The 21499-nt window shown below is 38.7% G+C and overlaps 1 protein-coding gene and 1 pseudogene across 4 annotated transcripts in view; both read right to left on the bottom strand.

Annotated features, from left to right (window-relative positions):
- Positions 1-21499, bottom strand: part of UVRAG (UV radiation resistance associated) — a 352369-nt gene that overhangs the window by 26528 nt on the left and 304342 nt on the right. For all 4 annotated transcript variants that reach the window (XM_066368977.1, XM_066368987.1, XM_066368997.1 and 1 more), the window contains one exon: positions 10140-10231. In XM_066368977.1, the coding sequence (XP_066225074.1) occupies positions 10140-10231 (92 nt within the window). The remainder of the gene's footprint in view (positions 1-10139; positions 10232-21499) is intronic.
- LOC136388885 (non-histone chromosomal protein HMG-14 pseudogene) lies at positions 1722-3075 on the bottom strand (annotated as a pseudogene).

Raw genomic sequence — 21499 nt, 5'->3', positions numbered from 1 at the left:
ATTAATTGATTTGTGAATGCTGTATCAATTTTGTATCCCAGGAGTAAATCTCACTTGATCATGGTGTATAATCTTTTTAATGTATTGTTAGGTTCAGTTTGCTTGTTTTTTGTTGAGCATTTTTGCATCTATGTTCATCAGGGATATTGGCCTATAATTTTCCTTCTCTGTAGTGTCTTCATCTGGTTTTGAAATTAGAATAATGTTGGTCTCATAAAATGAGCTTGGAAAAATAGGAGTTAGTTCTTCTCTGAATGTATGGTAAAATTCACTTGTGAAGCCATCCAGTCCAGTACATTTCTTGTTGGGAGATTTTAAATTATTGCTTTGATTTCATTAGTTGTAATTGGTCTGTTCAAATTTTCTGTTTCTTTTTCATTCAGTTTTGGAAGACTATGTTTCTAGGAATTTATCCATTTCCCCCAGATTGTCCAATCTGTTGGCATATAGTTGTTCATAATATTTTCTTATAATTCTTTGTTTTTCTGTGCTATCAGCTGTTACTTTTCCTCTTGGATTTTTGTTTTATTTGGGTATTCACTCTTTGTTTCTTGATGAGTCTTGTTCAAGGTTTATCAATCTTATTTATCTTTTCAAAAACAAGCCATGGTTTCACTGAACTTTTTTTTTTTTTTCAAACTCATTTTATTTATTTTCACTCTGATCTTTATAATTTCCTTTCTTCTAGTCATGTTAGGCTTTGTTTGTGGTTCTTTTTTTAGTTCCTTTAGGTGCAGGGTTAGATTGAGATTTTTCTTGTTTCTTGAGGTAGGCCTGCAATGCTATGAATTTCCCTCTTAGAACTGCTTTTCCTGTGAATTGGGTTGTTGTGCTCCCATTTCCATTTGTCTCAGGTTATCTTTTGATTCCTTCCTTGATCTCATTGTTGACCCATTCACTGTTTAGTAATATGTTATTTAGCCTCTGTTTGTCTTTCAGTATTTTTTCTTGTAATTGATTCCTAGTTTCATACCATTGTGGTCAGAGAAGATAGCCTGATATGATTTCAATCTTAAATTTATTAAGACTTCTTTTGTATCTTAAGATATGGCCTATCCTAGAAAATGTGCCATGTGTAATTGAAAAGAATGTGTATTCTGCTGCTTTGGGGTAAAATGCTCTGAAAATATTTATTAAATCCACTGGTCCAGTGTATCATTTAAGGCTGTTGTTTCCTTGTTGATCTTCTGTCTGGAAGACCAATCCATTGATATCAATATGGTGTTAAAATCCTCTTCCATGACTGTATTACTGTCAATCTCTCCTTTTATGTCTATCAAGTTTTGCTTTATATATTTAGATTCTCCTATGTTGGGTACATAAATGTTTCCTGGGGTTATATCATCTTGTTGGATTGGTTCCTTTATTGTTATATCATATCCTTCTTGGCCTATTATTATAGCCTTTGTTTTAAAGTATATTTTGTCTAAATATTGCTACCCCAGCTTTATTTGTTTGTTTGTTTCCATTTGCATAAAATTATCTTTTTCCATCCCTTTATTTTCATTCTGTGTTTATCTTTCATTCTGAGGTGGGTCTCTTGTAGACAACACATGTAAGGGTCTTGTTTTGTTATCCCTTCAGCTATCTTATGTCTTTTGATTGAAATAATTACATTTAAAGTGATTACTGATAGAAATGTATCATATTTACTACCATTTTATTCTTTATAATTATGTTTCTTTTTTATTGTTTCTTCTTTTTTTTCCTTATGTTTGACATCGATTAGGTACTTTTTCTTTATGGCAAAGTATTTCAATCACATTTGTTCCTGGGATTAATTGTATTTTTTTTTTCATAATTGAGATTTTTATTGGTTGTTTTTGAGGATAAGTACACAGACATTTCAATTTGTACACAATTCTTAACAAATGTACCAAAAATGTAGTCATGTAGTTGTGATTCTTTTCTAAACAGTTATTCCAGCAACTTTCCAGCTTAAAATTTGGGGCTAATTTTCCTTGATAAGAGTATCAAGTACTAGTATCTTCAAATGTTGACACACTGTCACATCAGTCCCACTAATTCACAATTTAATATCATATGTACTACATAATCAAATTCTTAATCTTTCACAGCACATTAACAGTTACTAGGAACACTGGACTACCACACCAGAGATGTCACAGAGTGCACAAACTTCTGACAGGGAGAGCCAAGATCAAGGAGTGGTTTTCTTTAGGGAACAATTCTACCAAAACCATGGGAATAGAAGCAATTTCAAATATTCAAGACATTAAATGCACAACTGACTCCAAATTGCCATTTAGTATGCTTTGTGTTATAGGATATAAAAACTACTCCCCATCTATGGAATGTTAAGCTGACACCCAAGACAATCAAAGCCTTCCATATTCATATCCCACTACTTTCTGGTTGTACCAAAAAATAAACAACCAGCAAATGATTTCACCTCTTAAAAAAAAAAGCATTTATACTTAAAAAAATGAGATGAGGTGGAATTCCCTCCTTCTAAAAAATGTTTCTAGAGCTACTAAAAAACTTGCATTTACAAAATAGTTGATAAAAATATTCCTCTGGATTGTACAAGAAGGGAGACAGGGACCGCTGATAAGACATGGTGTATGACATTAATCAGACTTGGCTTCTTTCTCTCCAGCTTCCTCTGAGGCTGGGCTCTTCTCGTTTTCAGTTTCTCCGTTTTCTGCAGGCAGATCTTCTTTGGGATCTTGGTTAGCCACTTCAGCCTGTTTTCCCTTTGCTCCCCTTTTCCCTTTTGATTGCACTTTTTTGTCGCAGATGTATCGTTTCTGGCTGCCTTTTTGGGTTTCATTTCCACTTTTGCAGGAGCAGGTTTGGCTGACAACCTCGCTGATCTCCTCTTGGGCTCCTCCTTCGCCGACCCCTAGGCGGAACTGACCTTCCTTTTAGGCATCGTGGCGGCGGGGTGGGCGTGTGCTGGGTGTCTTCGTGAACCTGGGCTGCCTGGCCACTGCCGCTTCTCCCCACGCCCAAGATGCTCGCTTAACTGTATTTTTGAATAATCTCCAAATTGCCTTACAAGCTGGTTTTCAAGCTATTAAAACACATGACTGTACATGATTTTGCTATGTTTGGATCTGGCTTTATTTTCTGATTTCTTTGTGTGTGTGTGTATGTGTGTGTGTGTTTACATAGATTCTAGGGTCACCCGGAATGCATCCCCCCTCCCTCTATTCCCCTCAATATCTCCCTTGCCCCCCTGCTTACAGTGCCCTCCTCCCTTCCCTTCAGGTTTATCCCATCCTATCATCCTCTTTCCCTCTGTCCTCTTTTCCTCTCGTCCCTTTGATCCCTCCTCTGTTTCAATTCTGTTCCTCAGTTCTCATTATTCCTTGGATTCCTCATATGAGTGAGGTCATATGATATTTTTCTTTTTCTGCCTGGCTTATTGCACTCAACATAATAGTTTCCAGGTCTCTCCATATTGTTGCAAAAGGTAATATTTCCTTCTTTTCCATGGCCCTATAGTATTCCATTGTATATATGTACCACTGCTTTTTAATCCACTAGTCCACTGACGGACATGTGGGCTGTTTCCAGATCATCGCTATTGTGAACAATGCTGCCATAAATATGGGGGTGTATTTCTTTTTTCAGTTGGTGATATGGTGTCCTTGGGATATATTCCTATAAGTGGGATGGCTGGGTTAAAGGGCAGTTCCATTTCTAACTTTTTGAGGAATCTCCATACTGTTTTCCACAGTGGCTGCACCAGTCTGCATTCCCACCAGCAGTGCAGGAGGCTTCCCCTTTCTCCACATCCTTGCCAGCACCTACCATGTGTTGTTTTGTCAATGAGCGCCATTCTGACTGGTGTGAGGTAGTATCTCATTGTGGTTTTAATTTGCATTTCTCTAATGATTAGTGATGTTGAACATTTTTTAATTTGTCTATTGGCCATCTGTATGTCCTCTTTGGAGAAGTGTCTATTCATCTCTTTTGCCCATTTTTGGATTGGATTGTTTGTCTTCCTGGTGTTGAGATTTACAAGTTCTTTATAAATTTTGGTTATTAACCCCTTATCAGATGTATTGTTGAATATGTTCTCCCATTGTGTGGTTTGTCTTTTTATTCTGTTCATATTGTCTTTAGCTGTGCAAAAGCTTTTTAGTTTGATATAGTCCCATTTGTTTATCCTATCTTTTATTTCATTTACCTGTGGAGATAATTCAGCAAAGATATTGCTGCGACAGATGTTGGTGAGCTTACTGCCTAAGTTTTCTTCTAGGATACTTATGGTTTCACGATTTATATTTAAGTACTTTATCCATTTTGAGTTTATTTTTGTACATGGTATAAGTTGGTAGTCTAGTTTCATTTTTTTGCAGGTAGCTGTCCAGTTTTCCCAACAACATTTGTTGAAGAGACTGTCTTTACTCCACTGTATGCTCTTACCTCCTTTGTCAAATATCAATTGTCCATAAAGATGTGGGTTTATTTCTGGGTTCTCTGTTCTGTTCCATTGATCTACATGCCTGTTCTAAGCTGTTTTAAGTACAATGGCCTTGTAGTATAACTTGATATCAGGAAGTGTGATACCTGCCACTTTCTTCTTCTTTTTCAAGATTGCTGAGGCTGTGTTCTTTTTTGGTTCCATATAAATTTTTGGAATATGTGTTCTGTATCTTTGAAGTATGTCATTGGTATTTTAATTGGTATTGCATTGAATTTATAAATTGCTTTGGGTAATATAGACATTTTTTTAAAATTTTATTTATTCATTTTTAGAGAGGAGAGAGACAGAGAAAGAGAGACAGAGAGAGAGAAGGGGGGAGGAGCCAGAAGCATCAACTTCCATATGTGCCTTGACCAGGCAAGCCCAGGGTTTCGAACTGGCGAACTCAGCATTTCCAGGTCGACGCTTTATCCACTGCACCACCACAGGTCAGGCAACATTTTAATGATGTTTATTCTTCCTAACCATGAGCACGGTATATGCTTCCACTTGTTTGTATCTTCCCTGATTTCTTTTATCAATGTTTTATAATTTTCTGAGTACAAGTCTTTAACCTCCTTGGTTAAATTTACTCCTAGGTACTTTATTTTTTTTTGTTGCAATAGTGAAGGGGATTGTTTCCTTAATTTCTCTTTCTGACATTTCATTGTTCGTGTATAAAAATGCCTCTGATTTCTGGGTATTAATTTTATATCCTGCCACCTTGCTGAAATCATTTATTAGGTCCAGTAGTTTTTTGACTGAGACTTTAGGGTTTTCTATATACAGTATCATATCATCTGCAAATAATTATAGTTTTACTTCTTCTTTTCCAATTTGGATGCCTTTTATTTCTTCTTCTTGTCTGATTGCTGTGGCTAGGACTTCCAGTACTATGTTGAATAAGAGTGGTGAAAGGGGGCCTTGTTCCTGATTTTAGGGGAATTGCTTTTAATTTTTGTCCATTAATTATAATGTTGGCTGTGGGTTTGTCATAGATGGCCTTTATTATGTTGAGGTATGTTCCCTGTATTCCCACTTTGCTGAGAGTTTTGATCATAAATGGGTGCTGGATTTTATCAAATGCTTTTTCTGCATCTATTGAAATTATCATGTGGGTTTTCTCCTTCCTTTTGTTTATGTGGTGAATCACATTAACTGATTTACGAACGTTGTACCATCCTTGCCTCCCAAGAATAAGTCCCACTTGATCATGATGTATGATTTTTTTCATGTATTGCTGGATCAGATTTGCTAATATTTTGTTGAGAATTCTTGCATCTCAATTCATCAGGGATATTGGCCTATAATTTTCTTTCTTTGTGTTGTCTTTGCCTGATTTTAGAATTAGAATTATGCTTGCCTTATAAAAGGAACTGGGAAGTGTTCCTTCCTCCTGAATTTTTTGAAATAGCTTGAGAAGGATAGGAGTTAGTTCTTCTTTGGATATTTGGTAGAATTCACCAGTGAAGCCATCGGGCCCAGGAGTTGTTTTTTGGGAGCTTTTTGATAACTGTTTCGATCTCTTTTGTTGTAATTGGTCTGTTTAGGTTTTCTGATTCTTCCAGATTGATTTTTGGAAGATGATATGTTTCAAGGAATTTGTCCATTTCACCTAGGTTGTTTAATTTTTTGGCATACAGTTCTTCATAGTATTTTCTTACACTATTTTGTTTTTCTGTTGTGTAGGTTGTTATTTCTCCACTCTCATTTCTAATTTTATTTATTTGAGTCCTCTCTCTTTTTTTCTTGGTGAGTCTTGTTAAAGGTTCATCTATCTTGTTTACCCTTTCAAAGAACCAGCTTTTGGTTTCATTGATACTCCATATTGTTTCTTTAGCTTCTATGTCATTTATTTCTGCTCTGATTTTTATTATTTCCTTCCTTCTAACTCTGGGCCTTACTTGCTGTTCTTTTTCTAGTTCTTTTGGATGAAGGGTTAGGTTATTTGAGGTTTTTCAAGCTTCTTAAGAAATGTCTCTTTTTTCTGCTCTGCTTTTGTGCCTTTGTTCATCTTGCCCTCCAACTCGCTGATTTGATCCTCAGCTTCAGCCATCCTGCTTTAAATTCCTTCCATTGTGGTCTTCATTTCTGATATTGTATTTGTCACCTCCGACTGATTATTTTTTAATATTTCAGTGTCCTTTTTTATACTTGCTATCTCTTTATTTAGGTGTTCGTAATGACCATCCATTGTTGTTCGAAGATCCCTAAGCATCCTAACAATCATTATTCTAAACTCTGCATCCGGAAGTTTGGTTATTTCCATATCACTCAGTTCCTTTTCTGGAGATTTCTCTTGTGGTTTCATTTGGACTGCACTTCTTCTCTGTCTTCCCATTATGTCTGTGTGTTTGGGTGTATTGTTTGTAGGGCTGGCTGAGTCTAGGTTTGGTGTTGTCTGGCTCCAATTTTCAGTTGTGTTATTTCTAAGTCTTCTTGGGTTGGCATCAGCTGTTATTTTCTGTTTCTTCTTCTTAAAGAAGTCCCTTACCATTTCTTGTAATACTGGTTTGATAGTAACAAACTTCTTTAGTTTTTTCTTATCTGGGAAGCTCTTTATGTCTCCATTAATTTTAAATGATACCCTTGATGGCTACAGTAATCTTGCTTGTAGTTCTTTGCTTTTCATCATTTTGAGTATTTTGTGCCAATCCCTTCTGGCCTGAAATGTTTCTGTTGAGAAATCAGCTGATAGTCTTATGGGAGCTCTTTTGTAGGTAACTGTCTTTCTCTTGCCCCTTTTAAGAATCTTTTTGTCTTTAATCTTTGCCATTTTAATTATGATATGCCTTGGTGTGGGCCTTTTTGGGTCCATCTTGTTTGGGACTCCCTGTGCTTCCTGGACTTGTGTATCTTTTTCCTTCACCAAGTCAGGGAAGGTTTTAGTCCTTATTTCTTCAAATAGGTACTTGATCCCCTGCTCTCTTTTACCCCCTTCTCTTCACATCACCCCTATGATATGAATGTTGTTATAATTCATGTTGTCTCAGTGGTCCCTTAAACTATCCTCACTTTTTAAAATTATTTTTTCTGTTCTAACTGGGTGTTTTCTGCTACCTATATTTCAAATTGCTGATTTTATCCTCTGCTTTATCAACCTGTTATTGATTCCTTTTAATATGTTCTTTATTTCATATATCTGATTGGTTCTTTTTATATGGTTTCTATGTCTTCTTTTATACTTATTATCCTTTTAAATTCTCACTGTGTTCACCCATTCTTTCTATAAGTGCCTTGAACATCGTTATAACCATTGTTTTAAATTCTGTATCTGGTAAATCGCTTGCCTCTGTTTCATTTAGTTCTTTTTCTAGGGATTTCTCCTGTTATTTCCTTTGGGGTGTGTTTCTTTGTCTCCCCATTTTGCTGCCCCTCTGTATTTGTTTCCATGTAGTAGGTAGATCTGCTTTATCTCCTAGTCTTGGTATGGTGGCCTACGTAGTAGGTATCCTGTGGGGCTCAGCAGTGCAGTTTCCCTGATCACCTAAGCAAGGTGCTCCAGGAGTGTCACTTGTATGGGTTATGTTAGCCCTCCTGTTGTAATTGAATCTTAATTGCTATTGGCTCCTTTATGTGTAGAATAGATTCTCAGGTTGGCTGTGAGGACTGACTCCCAACCACAGGGTATAGGCTGCTATGTGGGGACTGATCACATGAAGTGAAATTTGCCTCCACTGGGTCTGGTGTCTTCTGAAATTTTGCTTTGGATGTGCTGCTTGTGGAACTGGGTCATGGTTTGATGTGGTCTGAATCTGCCACCGGGTGTGTTGGTTCTAGGGCCTCTTGAGAGGGACTCCAGTGAAGGTCAATGTCGGCTGCTCCCTGTGACCAGCTCTGGGCTACCTGATTGGAGCTACAACAATTCACACTTTGTCACTGCCTCTGCTATGCCTGTGTGTATGTGGGAGGGGCCAAGCTGTGCACCAAGGCCAGCTTCCACAAGCACCAAGCCTGGGGTCAAGTCAGCAAAAGGCCCAAGGCACTCTGAAATCTTCTTCTGTGTGCCAGCTGCCTGCTAGGCTCAGTCAGTATAGGGGCCTCTGGAGGTACACAAGTTGCATGAGGTAGGTTCTCAGTGAGTCACCAGGGAAGGGCGAGTGGTGTTCATCACACTGATACAGATTCAAACTTGGTGCCAGTGCTGGGACTGAGGCCACTCATCAAAAGTCTCTGGGTATATCAAGACCAGCTACTACCTTCTGAGTGTGCTTGGACCTTTGTGGTGGGTTTGGGAGTCTCAGGAAGTTGTCAGGGTAAAGCCAGCAGAGTTTATGCAGCCAAAAGAGACCAACATTGGGCCATGTGAAAAGAGGGCTCTGCACAGGAAGGGGAGCACTGATCAGGTGTGTGAGGGGAAAATGGTCCCTGCCCCAGAGCCACACGACTCGGTCTATAACATCCAGGACTAGGCAGCTGACACTTTAGCAGGACAAGAGCTTGACAGGGCAGAACAACAGGGAGCCAGGAGGGTGTGGCTTATTTTTTCCTCTAGGCTGATGATGCAGTACAGAGGGGAATACTCAACTCAGGAAAAGTGAGTGGCATCTACAGGCAGTGTGGGAGAGGTACCCAGCACAGGGATCTGGAAGCTGTCCCACCAGCTCTCTTCCCCCAGCCACACAACCCAGTTTGTTCTCACATGGTTCCATTTCACTCCAAACCATGTTCCCTCTGCTGGAGCACAGGGTGAGTGTCCCCAGATGAGATTTTGTAAGCTGGCTATATAAGAGGTGCCTGGGTTTCTAGAAGACTCCCATATCACCCTGGGTAATGAACTCCTGCTGATTTTCACAGCAATATGTTATGTGGGCTCCTCTTCCCCTGGTGCTCCAGGCTGGGGAAGCCAATGTAAGGTTGAGACCTCATGCTTCTTAAGGGTACTTTTGTAGCTGAGATATCCCTCTCAATTCTTAACAACCCCAAATGGATGGGGGGCCACTCTTTTTTGCATCTCTGGCCCTTCCTACCAGTCTCTATGTGGCTTCTTCTGTAAATATTTGGTTATATGACTTCTGTTCAGCTAGTGTTCAGTTGGTCATTCAGGTTGATTGTTCTATAACTAAGCTGTAATTCCAGTCTGGACCTGGGAAGAGGTAGGTTAACTTCTATCTACTCTGCCACCTCTTGGATCTCCATCTCCCCTTTTCTCTTAAAAGAGTCATGTCTATCCTGACAAAGCACTTTGAAGGCACAGCTTGCCCTCATGGTAGACCATCAAACACAAGAAACATTCTAGCATGTGCCTCCTGGTCTCAAGACTAGGTCTTGACAAGCTTGACCTGCTCCTTGTGTGCTTCCTTCCCTTAACACTCACAGACACTGATCCTTGTGTGCATTCTATATTAATGACCTTCATCTGTTCTTTAGAAAAGTCTTAGGGGCTCCGTGTCTGTCCCTTTTAGGAATCACAGAGCTGCCCTCAGTCTCTGCCGCAGCAGTGTGCTCAAGGACTGCATGCCCAGCCAACCTCTCAGTGTTCAACGGCAGCCCTCCAAACCTCCCCTCCTGAAGGCGCTTCACCCTCCTTTGCCAGACTGGCACTTAGACCTGCAAAAGTACAGTGGCTGCCTTTCCCTTTCTTCAGATATCTTATAGAAGAAAACCCAGAAGGCCAGTGTGAAGCAGTGTGGAAGTCAGAAAAGTTTCAGGGTTATTAGCTACATTACAATTTCTGAGTATCAGAAACAAAGGTACTCACCACCTGACCAGTAGTCCATGTTCCATGAAGTTTTTCAGGTTAGGAAGGGTTTGCCTCAAGTCTGGAGTCCCAAGTCCATGTTGATATCTCAGCTGCAAAGGTAGAAAAATAGAATTAAATGAAATTCTGGCAGATACTAGGCAATGCTTCAGAAACATGATTAAATATGTCTTTTTTAAAACTGTAAAAGAGAAAATGAATGTATGATCCCAATATCATCAACCACACTTTTGGGATGATGTTTAAAAGTAGCCTTTCCTCACTCCCTTGCCTCTGCTGGAAAAGGCTAAGAATGACTAAGTGTGGAATCGGGATATTCGAAGACCTCTGTAGGACTTGGTAACATCAATTCCAGGGACATAAAACCAGTATTTTATCCTAGATACTGAAGGCTGGTATTACATACTCTGAGTACACTAGCCCTTCTTTCACTGATCCTTCCCTTAATCAAGGGTAAGAATCATGTTGTATTTGATTCCCGACAGTGTCAGACATAGTACTAGTGCTCAGTTAGTGCTTATTAAATAAATAAAGAGAAAGCCAATTTTGACAAAGGCTGTACACTACATTTCTCTTGCATCTATGATTTCCCTCTTTAGCCAGAACCAGGGCACAGAGTTATAGGTCTCGCCTGAGGAAATTATGGCCTGTGGGCTTGATCTGCTCTTTTTTTTTTTTACTTATTTCTGCTAGAGGCTGATTTTCTAAAATTAAGTATCTTTCTATGAACCTTGGGAAACTTGCTAAATGGTTTTCATCTGTCCCTTGCCTCCTCTCAGTCTCTGAATATCATTTGCTTCCTTAACTGACTATAACAAGATCTGAGATAGGTACATGTGCATATTTATACACATACTCACATACATGATATCAAGTACGCAATACATATGCAACATAGCCCTGTAGAAATTTTTCAAATGAAAAAAAGTGCTTTGTAAACTGTATACTGGGGTACAAACGTGAAGGGTCATCCGTTTTGAAGTTTTACTTTTTTAAGCACCTAACTTTAAAAGTGACTAAGTCAAACTTTTAAATATTTTCTTTTCTTAAAAAATAAAACCACTACCAACAACAAAAAAATACAAGTTTTCTTTTGTTTCTATTTAGTAATCAATTGATATTTTTCACCTAACAGCAAAGTTCATTCTCACTACATTGAATTTTTAAATGAAAACCACAAACCTAATCAGGTCTCTTGAATATTCACATAAAGCTGGGCATTAGAACATAGAATGTTAAAGCTAAAAGGTATTTTGAATATTACTTAAGCCAATCCTTTCCTTTTGCAGATAGGAAAACTGAAGCTCAGAAAGGGGAAGTAAATTTTCCAGGACCATGTGTTTCAATGGTAAAGACATTATTAGCCAGAGCCTCCTTTCACAACCATAATACCCCACCATTCACCCCAAAGTGAGAGGAAAATTGGTAAAAAAATACTTGAGAAGACAGAGAAAATATTCTTTTACTTTTCCAAAACTAAGCTTGGTGACCTAAATCACCTCCTGAGATTTGCTGACCTTGAATTATAACGTCTACTCCATATTAAATGACATCATTTCTTATATTAATATAAAAGCATTTTTTTTCCATACATTGATAAAAGCAAAATGGCTGATATCCCAATATGACATTCCTGAATTCATTGTTTCAATAAAAAAGTGAAATTGTTTACACATGGCATGGAAATTTCACCTGTGATTCATATTGAAAAATATTAAATATCAAAAAACCATACAGAAATAACACTAAGCTATGTGTTCCTGAGCCAATACATAGCCAATTGCCGGCCCCAGGTCCACAATGGAAGGTGGGTGTTGAATTCTTTTCAGAGACCACAATGAAAATTTGTCTGCAAATCTGATTTCAACCAAAAAAGGAAAATATGGGCATTTGAAACCTCTACCCAGGTCTTAACTCTTCATTTGCTGCATAGCACTGTTATTCTTTATCACAGAATCTTAGGATATTATAGTTTAAAGAGGTCCTAGAGATCATCTTTTCCAAACCCCTTCCTTACATAAATGAAGAAGCTAAAATTTGGTAAATCACGTGTACTGCCCCAACTCACACAGCTGATAAGGGACAAAGCCATGGCTAGAATCTCTTAATAACCACTCTAAATTCTTTCTACCATGTCATCCTTTTACTTTCAATATACAGAACTAAAAAAGAAATTCACACACAGTACAAATAAGTTACTATTTAAAACAAAGTATATGTACTTTTTAAGTCAAAACTACTATAAGGCTTATAATAAAAAGCAACCGTTCTCTGCTCTTCAGTAGCAACTGCTTTTAGCCTCCTCTTCTTTACCTTTATAGCTCTGAATAATATATTAATACTGCTTATTTTTTCCCTTCCAGTTTTAGACACCATCTACCATGTTCCTACTAAGAAAAATGAGAAGTTGGCTCTCCTATATTATTCTTTTCATTTATTTATTTATTTATTTATTTTTGTATTTTTCTAAAGTTGGAAACGGGGAGGCAGTCAGACAGACTCGCACATGCTCCAGACTGGGATCCACTAGGCACTCCCACCAGGGGGCGATGCTCTGCCCATCTGGAGTGTCGCTCTGTTGCGACCAGAGCCACTCTAGCGCCTGAAGCAGAGGCCATGGAGCCATCCCCAGTGCCCGGGCCATCTTTGCTCCAATGGAGCCCTGGCTGCGGGAGGGGAAGAGAGAGACAGAGAGGAAGGAGAGGGGAGGGGTGGAGAAGCAGATGGGCGCCTCTCCTGTGTGCCCTGGCTGGGAATCGAACCTGGGACTCCTACACGCCAGGCCGATGCTCTACCACTGAGCCAACCAGCCAGGGCCTGTTACTCTTTTCTTACACAAACATTTTACCACCTTACCCACCCACTGTCTACTGACTTTTCATCAAAAAAATACAAGGATTTAACTCGCTATTCTCCCAAATATACTTCTCCTCATCCTCTTAAGATATTCAAAATCACATTTTTTGTTAAATCAATATTTAGTGTTTACTATACCTACAAAAATATTATTCACTGCTGAACTATGTATGTAATATACTATTCTTCTTTTTTGTAGTTTTTTGTTTTTCTTGAGTGCTAATTGCCATTTTTTTCCACTTGCTGAGTATCTACTTTGTTGATAGCACTACTTGTTGAGTACCTATGTACCCATCACTAGATTCCCCCAAACTAGGACAAAACCTTAAAATCTTTCTCAATCTGATTAAAAACACCATTTAACCTATCAAGTCCATTTTCCCCTTGGAGATATTCCCTGAAGCATCCCTCTCACTGCTCCAATCTGAACTGGCTGCTCTCTAGGTTATTCCATTTTTATCTTCTTAGAATTTTCCTTTACCATCAACTTGGACTTTTTGTTTACTTCTTATCTGTGTTGAAGCTGTTGTTCCCTAGATCTCATAACTTCTTTCTTGATTTACTGCCCGTTTTTTTTGAGAGAAAGAGAGAGAGAGAGAGAAGCAGGGAGAGAGAGAGGAACATCGAGCTGCTCTTATATGTGCCCTGACTAAGGAATCGAACTGGAAACTTTAATGCTCTGGAACGACACTCCTACCAACCAAGCTATCTAGCTAGGACTTAATTTTTATTGATTTTTAGAGAGATAGAGAGAAGAAGGGAGAGAAGGGAGGGGGAAAGGAAGCATTCATTTGTTGTTCCACTAAGTCGTGTATTCTTTGGTTGCTTCCCATGTGCCCTGACCGGGGACTGAACCCTCAACCTTGTCATTTCCGGATGATGCTCTTAACTGACTGAGCTAACCAGTCAGGGCCTCACAGCCTCATCTTGGTGGAGCATATTTTATAATATCATATCTTTCTGGGAAAGCTGAGCATAGGAGGCATCTTTTTTGACACCTTGAATATTTAAAAATACCTTTATTCCACTCTTGCACTTGAATAACCATTTGCTTGGGGCTAGACTGCAAGGCTGAGAAGAATTTTCTTCTGAGTTTTTAGAGTATTGTTTCACTGTCATTTCACTTTGCATATGGCAACTGAGAAGCCTGATAACATTCTGATTCTCTATCCCTTGTATGTGAGCTTATTCTTCTCTCTGGAAGCTTTCAAGATCTTATTCTTTTTTTTTCCCCCCTGAAGTGAGAGGCCGGGAGGCAGAGAGACAGACTCCCACATGCACCTGAATGGGATCCATCAGGCATACCCACCAGGGAGCGATGTTCGGCTCCTCTGGGGCGTTGCTCTGTTGCAACCGGAGTCATTCCAGTGCCTGAGGCATAGGCCACGAAGCCATCCTCAGTGCCAGGGCCAACTTTGCTCCAATGGAGCCGTGGCTGCAGGAGGGGAAGGGAAAGACAGAGAGAAAGGAAAGGGGAAAGGGTGGAGAAGCAGATAGGCGCTTCTCCTATGTGGAGAAGGAATCAAACCCGGGATTTCCACATGCCGGGCCAATGCTCTACCACTGAGCCAACTGGCCAGGGCCTCAAGATTTTATTCTTTAACCCTAGTTTTCTGAAATTTCAGTGATTAGTCTTGTTTGGATTCTTTTTCCTTCATTGTGCTGTTACTTAGTTATTGAAGGAACTGAGTTCTTCAATATGAAAACTCTTATCCCCTAATTCTGATTATGTTCTTTTATTATCATTATTATTTTATTATTATTATTATTTTATCTCCTTCTTGATTTGTTTACTTCTGGGTTTCTTCTTTCTTTCACTTTAGACTTTAAAAATATATTAGAGGCTTTCCTTTTAATGTCTAGTAATCTTTTGTTGTCATTCATCTTTACAAATGATACTTAAAAAACTGATGAGACAGTCCACGCACTGGGAGATTTCAGTTTAGAATGAGTGGGTGGAAATCTAGCTCTTTCCATGGAGGGCATGTCAGTCCCACTAGCTCTCATTGAGAGAACTATATTTTTTTTTCCAGGGAGAACTTCAATCTTCTACTTACAGGTATAATCTGGATCTCATTTTGGGAATTAGGTAGGAAAAAGCGATTAGGGAATTTAGTGTTGGCATGTTGGACTTTCCTTGAATTCCCTTATTTCCAGTAAGGTACCTTACTTCTTGCCCCAGATACCAAGCAGTTCAGAGTTCAGGGCTTCTCAGGTTTAATTTTTTCAGAAATTATCCTCCAGTCTCCCACTGGGGTATATGCAAAAGTAGCTGGTTAGCTATGCAGGGTGGGGGAAGTAACTCAGAGTCTTACTTTTCTTCCTCTTAATTTCAGACTTATTCCTCACTCTATGAGGTCATTGGTACCTCCAAATCCTACATTGTTCTGAAATTCTATGGATCAAATTACATTGCTTCTTGAAGGCTTTAGGTTTCACTTTTCTCCATTCTGCCAACTCAGTTTATCACTCATTTATTTGCTTGTGATTTTCTAAAATTTTGTTGACTCTGAACTGTTCTTGTTTCTTCTGTTCTTTTCATGCTTGTGAGTTTATAATTTTCATTTTATCTTTATTTTTAGCATTTCATTAGGGAGAAATAAAGTGAATATAGTGTATTTGTTTATCATGAAGTTCCATATATATAACAGCTTTTCAACACCGACTAACAACCTTCCTTACAGCCTTTTACACAGTACTCACCACTATGGCAGAGAACTCTCTTTCCTGTCTCCGAGTCTCTCTCTCTACATCTGTTCATATTCTACCCACTCCCAAAGAGCCAACACAAGTTCCATTTCCTGCAGGGAACTCTCTCTGACTGGTCCAGGCTAAGGAGGCATTTTACTCCTCTCCCCAAATCCCTTCCTATCTGATGTCTTTGTAAAGCCATTACTAATGAACAGGTAATTGATAACTATGTATTAACTAAGTCAATTAGTGCAGTATGGGAGGCAACTGAGAGGCATCAGGACATACTGGAATGAGCTTAGATGCAGAAGATCTTGGTCTGAATACCTGTGCTGTTCTTATTAGTTGTTTGACTTGGGTAAGTCACTTCATTTCTCTGAATTTCATCTCTTTAATTGGAAATGAGGATGTTATGTGCCTTGCAGAGTTGTTGTAAAGTTTAAATAAGATAAAGTATATAAGTTCCCAAAGCAGTATCTGGTACACAGTAAGAGCTCAATAAGCTATACCTATTATTATTGTAGTACATATATAGTTTCTCTAGATTATCATTATCATAGCATCTCCACTAGGCTGGGCATAAAACTGGTGCTCAATATGGCTATCACTTAACTAATCAGAATGAGAACCAGTAAGTGGGGGGGAAGAGTTCAAATCTAAGGCAAAAATAGCTTAAGTACACTGTCCACTTTTAAAAGTGCTATTTTTATTTTTTTAAAACTAATTTACTCTCAGTGGTAGAGCGTCGGCCTGGGTTCGATTCCCGGCCAGGGCACACAGGAGAAGCGCCCATCTGCTTCTCCACCCCTCCCCTCTCCTTCCTCTCTGTCTCTCTCTTCCCTTCCCACAGCCGAGGCTCCACTGGAGCCTGGGTACTGGGGATGGCTCCTCGGCCTCTGCCCCAGGTGCTAGAGTGGCTCTGGTCACTACAGAGCGATGCCCCGGAGGGGCAGAGCGTCGCCCCCTGGTGGGCGTGCCGGGTGGATCCCGGTCGGGCGCATGTGGGAGTCTGTCTGACTGTCTCTCCCCGTTTCCGGCTTCAGAAAAATACAGAAAAAACAAACAAACAAACAAACAAAAAAACTAATTTACTAAGGTTCTGACTGCAAGCATTCCCAAGAGGCAGCAAAAAATACACACACATGTAATATCTTTAAACTAATTACATAGTGAAATGGAAAGACTGATAACATGATCTGACTGGTCAGGAGACCTGGGTGATAGACCCAGCCCTGTTGTGTGACCACGAGCACATCCTTCCCCTGCTTGGGCTAGTCAAATAATTGTCAGACTGCTTTGGTAGCCCTGGAGTCCTTTGTTCAGCTGAAATATGTGGAAGCCCAAACTATGAAACAAACAGAGAACTGCTCTAATTGTAGGGAGCAGTGGTCAAGTGGAGCCTGAGCCCTTGCAGGCATTCCCTTTTGCAATGTCAGCTCCCGTGGACTAGATCATCTGTAAGAGTCTTTTAAAGTTCTATGAATCCACTCTAAATGGTCTATAAATTACAGGCTTGAACCAAGCATCTAAGGATTTTGATATAAAAATATGGTAAGGTAGCGCACATTCACAATGTGAGTGAGGAAGGAACATCAGCCCATTCGGCGGCCCCACTTCTGGTTCTGCCCACCTCTAATGGTGTTAGAAGTAAAACTCGGCTGGAAGGGTCAAATCTTTACATATTGACTTGAGCGGTGGGTCTGATGGCAGAGTGTACACTCTGGACACCTTAGGGGAAGTTTGCATAAACAGAAGGGTAGGATGGGGTTCCTTTTTATACTATATACTATGGCAGGTAGAAATGACCCACTATTAATAATGTTCCTTCAAGAGAGGAATGAACCCAAAATTTTGTTAATTCTTTAATAAGTTAACTCTCTGATAAGGTATTAGCAAAAAAAGGAAGGAAAAGAAAGGTTGAGGTCAAGGAAGAAAGGATAAGGATAAGAAGGAAAGGGGAGAAAGAATTATATTTCCTAAGCTCCTACCAGCCCTATTCATTCATTCAACAAATATTTATTTAGTGTCTACTAGGCTAAGCACTGTGAGTCTGTTCTCTGTCTTTGGAATGATAGCCCAGGACTCAAACTCTGTTCTTACCATAGAATGTATATAATCTGAGTACGTTACATAACCAAACTGCGCCTTGTCTAAGCAGGAGAGTGAATAAGGAAAAGTACGCCAGAGGCAACTGTGAAGGACAGGGGGAAACACTCAAGTGCTCCCTTTTTTTGAGAAACTTTACTGCACATCCGTCAAAGCCTGCCCTCACCAACTGCCATCAATACCACACTCCCCTAAACGCTGCTCCTGCTCTCACACAGAGGCCAAGAAACCCGAGCAAATAAAATACTGCTTTGGGTCTGTCTAACTGCCTCAAATTAGTCTCTGAAATAAACACCTTTGTAACAACTTCCTACTGCACCACCACCCAAAGAGTCTAAGCAGTTTTTAAGTGGAATTTTGGTTTCAATTAGCTTGAATTTCAGCTTTACTCTGATTGGTTTAGAACTCCACAGGAGCAATTAAATTTTTGTGCAACTCTATAGTAGGCTACTAGGTGAAAACTACACAGAGATGATAAATTAGATGGGAAGTGGGAATAGTAATGTTCAGTGGTTTCCTTGGAAAAATGAACAAATGCTATTGTCTACTAGCAAAAGAAAATCCCTGAACTAATGTAACCAGAGAGATCTGGCTCTCTAGTTACTAGAACGAGCAAAAATAAAGAAAATAAGAGCAAAGAATATACTTAGACTGCAATAGACAACTGTAGCCATGTCTATAATATTAACTATCTTCTATGTTTTCCTTTTCCATATCACCTTTTTGTATTAAAATAACGGTATTTTTCCAAAGCCTCATGTTGGTTTCATCCCAAATCACTATATGTTCCCTGTGAGTTTCACCAAAGAAAACATATCAACTATGTTAAAGCTTTTGTAGTTGAAACTAACTAGTTTATTCAGTTTGATCAATGGTGTTGCATTGACCAGGTAAGACTATTCATAGCTTTGGAGATCACATTTAAAAATAAAGTGATTGTACTTCTGAGAAATAAACATTGAGTTTGTAAACACAGTGAGCATCTTCCTATTGAGCTAAGAGGCCTAATTTCATATCAAAGTGCTCAATTTTATTTTTATTTTATAAACACATTTTTTCAAGGCCTGGAAAGACTCTGGGGGTTCAGGAATCATTTTGTCATTTAGGTTTTGGCAGAAGAAATTCAGCTTAGACAAAATACACACACACACACACACACACACACACACATCCAAACTACACAAGGCCACTTATTGCGTGGCTTATTAGTTCCATATGGGGCTTGAGCTAAACTGCATGATATGTTTGATACAAACCGTCTGTTACCGTGAGGGAATGTGGATTAATACAACGCTTCGATAAAGGTTACCCAAAGATCAACACTTTCGTGATGGGATTACAATGAATTTGACTAAAAAGAGAAATGGACTAGAGGAACTCAAAAAATAAGAAATTAAAAGTGCACATATGCATCAAAGACTTAACTTTATAGTTTTGGCTTATGTAGTCAAAAATCTCTATAGGAGTAGTGGCCAATATTTCAATTCATTTTTAAATGCTAAGGTTTTGCTGACATAAAAAAGGAACTAGAATACAAGCTCAAAAAAGGGCACCACCATGTCAAAAATAAAATCTACCTTCATAGAAAATACAACTCCAAAATGTGGAAAAGCTACTTAAAAAATATTTGATATGAGCAATAATATTGTTCCTTGCAGTGAGTCAATGCAATATATACCTCTAAGGAAAAGTATAAAGCCTGATTCTGAGCCTGTAGTTGCAAGAACAACCCAAGTACTTTTCTATCCCTATTTATAAACCATGCCAGTTTTTTCTCAAAATAGATATGTTATAATGCAAACACTGGACACAGCCGAGGCCTGCCATTCTGAGGGCTGAAAAGCCTAAAAGTCAAGTCTAAGAAATGGAGACGTTTCTTTCATTCCTCCTACCAATCACACTATCAACTAGTCTTAGGATTTGGGATTTATATTAGAGCTGAATGGCACCTTTGAGAGCGCCAGGCCACCTGCTTCACTTCCCTTATAAGGTAAGTGAGTCAGTGGCCTATCTAAGTTTGAACAGGTTGAACCTAGGCACCAGAATCAAAGTTTCTTGAGTTCTAACCACAGGCTCTTTTTTTTTTTATATCACAAGTTGCATTTATGAGAAACAGGTTATATTTGAGTCAAACTTATCATTTTAAAATCTGTTATATTAAAAACACTTCAATTAAGATGGTCCTTTGCTTCAGAATCTTATGTTTGCCAGAAAACAAGCAAGCACTAATAAACTGATGCAACCCTGGGTCTGCATGACCTTTAAGTTTGGTCTCTATCACCGCCAATTTTTGAGTTGCGAAAGAGGGTCAAGTAAAGCACATTGCAAAGGGATAACCAAAGCAGAACTGGAAAATCTGTTATAGGTAGTTAAATCATACACTGAGAGCAACTGGAATCAGCTTTAATAATGGTTATTTTCCCTTTCTACTAAAGGCTATATAAGTGGACAGGCTTGTATAGTAGGCTTCATTAGAACAGATATTCATGCTGTCAGGTCTAGCAAGCTCAACCTCAGCTCCCTGCCCTCTTGTTATTATTAGTTCTGCGCACCCTGATTTACCTCCAAATCACCTTGTACTGACCTATGACCCAACCTGGATCCTGATTCCCTTGCTCGCTAAACTGACCAAATTCAGCATTTCTGCTTCCAATTCACTTTGATGCAAACTTGATACAAAAGACTATATATCAGATCAAGATCAAGAAGATCACAGGGCAGGGACAGTTTTGTAGAATGTCTTATAAACTTAATCATAAAATATTTAGCCTCCTGTGTCTGTCTTCTTTCATTTACATTTTTGAGATTCATCCATGTTGCTGCATGTACTAGTAGTACTTCATTCCTTTCCATAGCCGAGCAGTATTCCACTGTATGGATATACTACAAATTGCTTATCTATATGCCAGTTAACAACAACAATTTGGGTTGTTTCAAGTTTTGGCTATTATGAATTAAGGTGCTGTAACATTTGGTTTCCACCTGTATATATAGCACAGGATTTTTTTTGGACCTGTATTTTTATTCTTCTTGGAGCAATACCTAGGAGTGGAATTTCTTTTTTTTTTTTAGGAGTGGAATTTCTAGACTGACTGGAAGATATATGTTAAATTTATTTTAAAAAATGCCTGTTTTCAAAGTGGCTACACAATTTTGCATTCCCTCCAGCAGTGTGTTTCAGTTGTTCTGCATCACTGTCAGCACTTGGTACAGTCTTAAATTTTTTAGCCATTCTAATAAGTATGTAGTACTTCATTATCATTTTAATTTACATTTCCCTAATGACTAATAATATTAAGCATCCTCATATATATAAACATATATATACATATACATATATATTTCCCTCTCCTCCATCAGTATCTCTTCTTCTGGCCTTTCTATAGTTTCTGTGAATTACTTCTAATAAATATCTAATACATCTGAGTAATACCTTCTGATTAATATTAATACCTTCTAATTAGCAACCCCTAATTAATACCATTTCTGCTTATCATAGATAAGAGTAAATTCTGTTTACTGAAAAACATAATTCTATTTGTAACAAGGAGCCACAAGGAGTTGAAAGACAAAAAAGAAAAAAACTATTCTAAAGTGCAGGGATTCTTTCATAGAAATTCAGGCAAATCTAAGTATCAGTTTTGCTGGAATAAAAAAAATGCACTTAAATCTGTTGTCATAAATTTGATTACATAGGAATATAGAAG

This window comes from Saccopteryx leptura, chromosome 1 (genome assembly GCF_036850995.1).
Source record: "Saccopteryx leptura isolate mSacLep1 chromosome 1, mSacLep1_pri_phased_curated, whole genome shotgun sequence".
Lineage (NCBI taxonomy): Eukaryota > Metazoa > Chordata > Mammalia > Chiroptera > Emballonuridae > Saccopteryx > Saccopteryx leptura.
Note: the sequence above shows the minus strand (reverse complement) of the source record. Positions and strands in the feature narration are given on the sequence as shown.